We start from the raw sequence: 6,000 nt of genomic DNA, 5'->3' as shown, positions 1-6,000 counted from the left end.
TTTACAGCAGTTTTAAAATGGAGTCCAAATGGGGTGCCTGGATGGCCCAGTCAGTTAAGTGTCCGACTTCAGCTCAGATCATATCTCACCATTTGTGGGCTGGAGCCCCTCATGGGGCTCTGTGCTGACAGCTCAGAGCCTGGAGCCTGCTTGGGATTTTGTGTCTCCCTCTCTCTTTGCCCCTCCCCTGCTCATGTTTGTCTCTCTCTCTCTCCTTCAAAAATAAATAAACATCAAAAAAAATTTTTTTAAACCTCCCCAAAAGAAAAGCCCAGATGTTTTTATGGGGCTTTATTAATAATACATAAATAAATCAATAATAAAATTCAGTCTAAGTAAAATAAGTCAGAAAAAGATACGTATCATATGATATCACTCCTTTGGAATTTAAGAAACAAAACAGATGAACACAGGGGATGGGAATGAAAAATAAAACAAGATAAAAACGGGGGCAAACCATAAGAGATTCTTAAATATGGAGAAAGAGGGGAGGTGAGAGGAGGGATGGGCTAAATGGATGAGGGGCATTAAGGAGGGTACTTGTTGGGATGAGCACTGGGTTCTACTCCTAAAACCAATACTACACTGTATGTTAACTAACTTGAATTTAAATAAATACGTTCTTAAAAAATACAGCCCAAGAGAGGCTAATAATAAAAAGGAGAAAGTGAGAAGGTTTAAGGCACAACAAAAACCCTGCTGAGTGGCAACAGTCTACTTCCTTCAATTATAGATCCTTGTAGATGGAGGAAGATGAGTCAGTCAGAAATTAATGTTTAGAGAAATTAAGTTCTCTAAACTTTTCCTGCAGCAATAAGGCTTTGTATCCACGGCAGTTTTAAATGGACTATCGCCCAGTATTTCTTTCCAAATACTTATTTATTTACTGCTATACAATTTAAGTGCTCATCTAAATAGGTAGTTAGATGCACTTATTTCAAAACTCCAGATTGCACATAAAATACCATAATAGAAAAGGCTGTTGTGAGCACAGTGCTTGAGAGAAGCTACAGGGTATCAATTAGCATTAAATAATTGGCCACCAAACGTATCTGGAAAATATGTGCAGCTTGGTTCTAGACAAGTAAGGCCTCCGCCAAGTGCCTTCCACGGAAATTCATTCATTCATTCATTCATTCATAATGTTTATTTATTTTTGAGAGAGACAGAGGCAGAATGCGAGTGGGTTAGGGGCAGACAGAGAGGAAGACAGAATCCGAAGCAGGCTCCAGGGTTCGAGCTGTCAGCACAGAGCCGCACGCAGGGCTCGAACCCACGAGCTGGAGATCATGACCTGAGCCGAAGTCGGAGGCTCAACCGACTGAGCCACCCAGGCGCCCCTCCACTGTAAATTCTTCATAAACATTCGCTGGACGACTCTACACAACCGCGCTCCCATGCCCCCCCCCCCCCCCCCCCCCGGGCCCGCACGACGAGGAGCTTCCCGTTTCTCCGACGGCTACTTCCCCTGGCTTCGGGGGCCCTCGAGGTCCCGTTACACAAGCTCGGCGTCTGGCCACCGGGCCCCCAGTGGCGCAAGCCGGCGAGTGGGTTGCCAGCACCCGTCCCGGCGTCACTGGACCGCCTAACTGCCAGAACCAGACAAGCTCAAGGCACTGAGAGGGTCTGACTCAAGCCAGCACGCGCTGCTCCCCCGTCCGGGGAGGGCTCCCCGGCGGGGAGGGGCCAGGAAAAGCCCCGCCCCACGCCCCGTTCCGCCAGGTGCGCGTGCGCCGCGGCCCCGCCCGCCCCCCGGCCTGGTTCTGCGCTGCTCGGCAGAGAGCGTCTTTTCCTCGCTCTCTGGCGGCTTGCACGCGCCCTCCTTCCGGACCTCGGGAGTCGCGCAGCTCCCGGCCCGGTCTCCTCCCCGACTGCCTGGCTGCGGGGCCATGGCGTGGCGGCGGCGGCCCGAGGCCGGCGTCGGGGTCCGCGGCGCGCTGGCGCTGCTGGCGCTGGCTGTGTGCGCGCCCGGGGCCCGGGGGCGGGCGTTCGAGTGGTATTCGGCTGTGGTGAGCACCGAGTACGTCGACCCGTACACGAACCGCACCGTATGGAGCGTCTCGGAGAGCGGCCGCTTCGGCGACAGCTCGCCCAAGGAGGGCGCGCAGGGCCTGGTGGGCGTCCCGCGCGCGGCGGATCGCGACCCCGAGGGCTGCGCGCCAGATACCCGCTTCCTCGTGCCCGCGCCCGGCGGCCGTGGAGCCGCGCCCTGGGTCGCCCTGGTGGCGCGCGGTGGCTGCACCTTCAAGGACAAGGTGCTGGTGGCTGCACGGAGGAACGCCTCGGCCGTGGTCCTCTACAACGAGGAGAGCCACGGGAACCTCACCGTGCCCATGTCCCACGCGGGTAAGCCGAGGTCGGGGGGCGCGGGGAAGTGGCGGGGGGAACTCTGCAGCCTAGTCATGGCCCGCGGCCCTCTCGTCCTCGGCCTTGACCCCCGCCTCCCAGGTGCAAGCAGCGAAGGGGCCGGGAGCGCGACTCTGATGGCCTCTGGCCGTTGAGAACTACGGGGGAAGCTCTAGGTTTGCGCCCTGTGATCCCCCCTCCCCCCGGGACGCTGTAGGAAGTTAGACGGGCCTCCAGACAAAATCAGATCTTCGCCTTGGGCCCTTCAAGTGAAGGGAGGTGCCATCTGGAGGAGGGCAGTGGGGAGAGAGAAGGAAATTAAAACCCACCGAAAGAGATTGTGGTGGAAGGTCTCATGATTGCTAATCATGGGTCCCTTTCCATTCTTCGTTACCCAGAGTCAGGTGGGGTGAGAATTGAAGCTCTTTCCTAGCGCGCTCCAAGGTCTGGCAGCCCCTTCACCAACGTAAAGTGGTGATTGGTGGCACTCTGTTTTCTCCACTTTAATAAAGCAGAGCGTGTCCGAATATTCTAAACTTTCGAATCAGAAAATCTGGATTTAAGTTCAGGTATGCTTTCTCGCTCTCTACATTAAGGTTAATACTGGCGTGACTGCCAGTTAGGTTCCTTGAGTCTTGAGTTCAGATGAAATTTTTCAAGTTGTGTACATTCAGTAAAAGATCTTGCTCTTTGCCAGGCAGTACTTCCCACACACCTATTCCCCTCAACAGGTTCTATCTTCAAGCAGTGATGACAGTTTAAAAGTCTTATTTTGCAAGAAGACATCCTCAGAACTGAATTCCGAGTCCCATAGGAGCAGTACACAGCAGAGTGGACATATTTCTGTTATGACTTCTAAGATCATGACTCTTGACTTACTGTGATTAAAGTCTTTATTTTAAAGTTGCTGCTGTTGCAAGTCAGACATCCTTTTTCCTGTACTTTTGTTTTTCATTCTGCTTTGATTTTTTTTTAATGTTTTATTTTATATTTGAGAGAGACAGACAGCGAGCAGGGGAGGGGCAGAGAGACAGAGACAGAATCTGAATCAGGCTCCAGGCTCTGAGCTGTTAGCACAGGGCTTAAACTCACGAGCAGTTGAGATCATGACCTGAACCAAAGTCAGCCTCTTAACTGACTGAGCCACCCAGGCGCCCCTTTGTTTTGATTTCTTAAAGGCAAGTTAGAACTTAACTAGAATGAGGACAGAAAAGTGACTTTGGATTTGGCCTATTTTAGCAGTGATGGGAATGGAAATCAGTTGAGAGGTGAGAAAATGGAAACTGTTAGAACAACTCTTCCAAGAAGTTTGACTGGGACGGCTCAGGAGGTGCTGAGAAATGGGCAGAAACTATAGGGCAAGTGAGGGTAGGGTGAACAATGGTAAGCCATGTTTGATATTGGATGGAAGTGATGTATCCAGGATAGAGAAGAGGTAACCACTCATGTGGTGGCAATGGGTGAGGCACCACCTTTGGTGCAATTATTACAGTGATTACAAGTCTACCTAATTGTTGTACCCAAGTCATGTTTCCATAAGACTACCATGAAAAGCCCTATCAGACTTCACAGAGCATTCCTGATACATCCTATTGATGGTTTTTCCCAATTTTAGTAGTTCTGTCAAAAAGGTTAGTGTGTCAGGATTCTGGTTCTGGTTCCTTGCAATCTCTTTTGAGTCTACAACATCTTCATTTGGACCTTTCCTTCCTTCCTTCCTTCCTTCCTTCCTTCCTTCCTTCCTTCCTTCCTTCCTTCCTTCCTTCCTTCCTTCCTTCCTTCCTTGTTTAGTTATTTTTGAGAGAAAGCAGGGGAGGGTCAGAGACTCCCAAGTGGGCTTCACACTGTCAGCACAGAGCCTGACATGGGACTTGAACCCACAAACTGTGAGATCATGCCCTGAGCCAAAACGAAGCATCAGACACGCAACCAAATGAGCCACCCAGGTACCCCAGGACTTTTTCTCTTCAGTGGCAGGCTCATCAGCTACAATTTTCTAAATTTGTTTACTGCATTTTTTGATAATGACATTAACATTTTTCCAGGCTAATAGCACTTGCTTTAAAAATGGTTCAGCCGCCTTGGTTGCTTATACTAGTGGCACAAAGTTTGTCCAGGCCCAGAAAAACACCTCATCGATGTTTATTTGAAATCCTTTTCTTGTTTCTATTCCCATTATCAGTGTCCATTCAGTCCCTTTTCTGTGACAGTAATTGTTTGAGAAAAAAGACAAAAGTAACAGCTTTAGCAATTTTTTTTAAATGTGTGAAAGTACCCAGTGTGTGGGTACTGTGCTCAGTGCTCTTCATACAGTGTGGCTCACTTAATCCTCCTTTTTGAGATAGGTACTTTAACCCCTTTTCACAGATGAGGAAACTGGCCCAAGGTAACAGGGTGATCTGTATATATAGCCAGATCATTCTTTGTTGTGGGAGAGGGTTTCCTGTGCATTATGGGATGTTCAGAGTTTCTGGCCTCTACCTACTAGATTCCAGTAGTAGTGTCCTGTTGTGACAACTGAAAATGTCTCCAGATGATACCAAATGTCTGAGGGGAGAAATGATGACGGAATCATCCAACATTTGAGCCACTGACTTAAAGGGAGATTAATTTGGTAGCATTGTGACCAGGGCATTAGACAGGAAAATCTTCAGAGACTCTTGTCAGACTTTTGGGCTAGTCTAAGTAGAAATACAGTTGACCCTTGAACAACACAAGGCTTAAAGGTGCCAACCTCCCATACGGTTGAAAATCTGCGTATAACTTTTGACTTCCCCAGAACTTAACCAGTAATAGCCTCCTGTTGACTGGACACTTTATCAATAACATAAACAGTCAATTAACATATGTTTTGGATGTTATATGCATCGTATACCGGATTCTTACAATGCAGTAAGCTAGAAGGAGGAAAATGTTATTAAAATCCTAAGGGAAAATACATTTACAGTACTGTACTGTATTTATTGGAAACATTCCTTGCATAAGTTGATCTACACAGTTCAAACCTGTGTTGTTCAAAGGGTCATCTGTATAAGGGCCAATATTATAGTGGTGACCAAAGGAATGGAAAGGAATGACCTTCATACAACTTGGCCCAACTGGGGACAAGGGTACAAATGTATCATGACTTTTTGAGAATGGAGTAGCATTAAGAATGGAAAGAATGGAATTAACTCAGAAGACAAAGTGGCTTTAACATACTTGAATTTGAAATGTCACACAGAACCTTGAATGCAGCTCAAGTTTAGGTTTCTTGCATTTTGTCAGGATGTGGCTAGAGACAGTAAAAACTGCGGATTTCAATGGTTTGGGTGTTCCTGTGTAGCACTGTTGTCCTACAGAATAGGTAGAGGTGGCTGCTTGTAAAATTAAATCGTGATAGTCTTTTCCCAAATCTCAAGGAGAATTTCACCAGTTTTTGTTTGTTTTTTTTTTTTTTAAACCTGTTGCTTGACTCTGCTAAATCCAGTATAAGATATTTTGTGCTCAAATCAGTTTTTTACTCTGGTTCTAAAAAAAAAAAAAAAAAATCATCAAGATAATATTCTATCAGAACAACTATAAGGACTGTTTAATCCCCTGTTAATTAATCTTAATTTCCTTTACTTTAGCAGACAGGATAATGAGCAGCCACTTTGGGCCAACTATTGTGCT

The 6,000-nt window shown here is 47.4% G+C and overlaps 1 protein-coding gene across 2 annotated transcripts in view; it reads left to right on the top strand.

Moving 5' to 3' along the window:
- Window positions 1-1,653: 1,653 nt before the first annotated feature.
- The window catches only part of RNF149 (ring finger protein 149), a 29,638-nt gene continuing 25,291 nt past the window's right edge, over window positions 1,654-6,000 (top strand). The window contains exon 1 of one of the 2 annotated variants that reach the window (XM_086701355.1): window positions 1,654-2,346. In XM_086701355.1, coding sequence (XP_086557481.1) covers window positions 1,890-2,346 — 457 coding nt within the window. In that variant the 5' untranslated portion in view covers window positions 1,654-1,889. The remainder of the gene's footprint in view (window positions 2,347-6,000) is intronic. The other variant, XM_025932476.2, reaches the window with a different exon arrangement.

The sequence above is a fragment of the Puma concolor genome, chromosome A3 (assembly GCF_028749965.1).
Source record: "Puma concolor isolate L17-30 chromosome A3, mPumCon1.1.hap2, whole genome shotgun sequence".
Classification (NCBI taxonomy): domain Eukaryota; kingdom Metazoa; phylum Chordata; class Mammalia; order Carnivora; family Felidae; genus Puma; species Puma concolor.
This window is presented reverse-complemented; position numbering and strand designations above follow the sequence as displayed.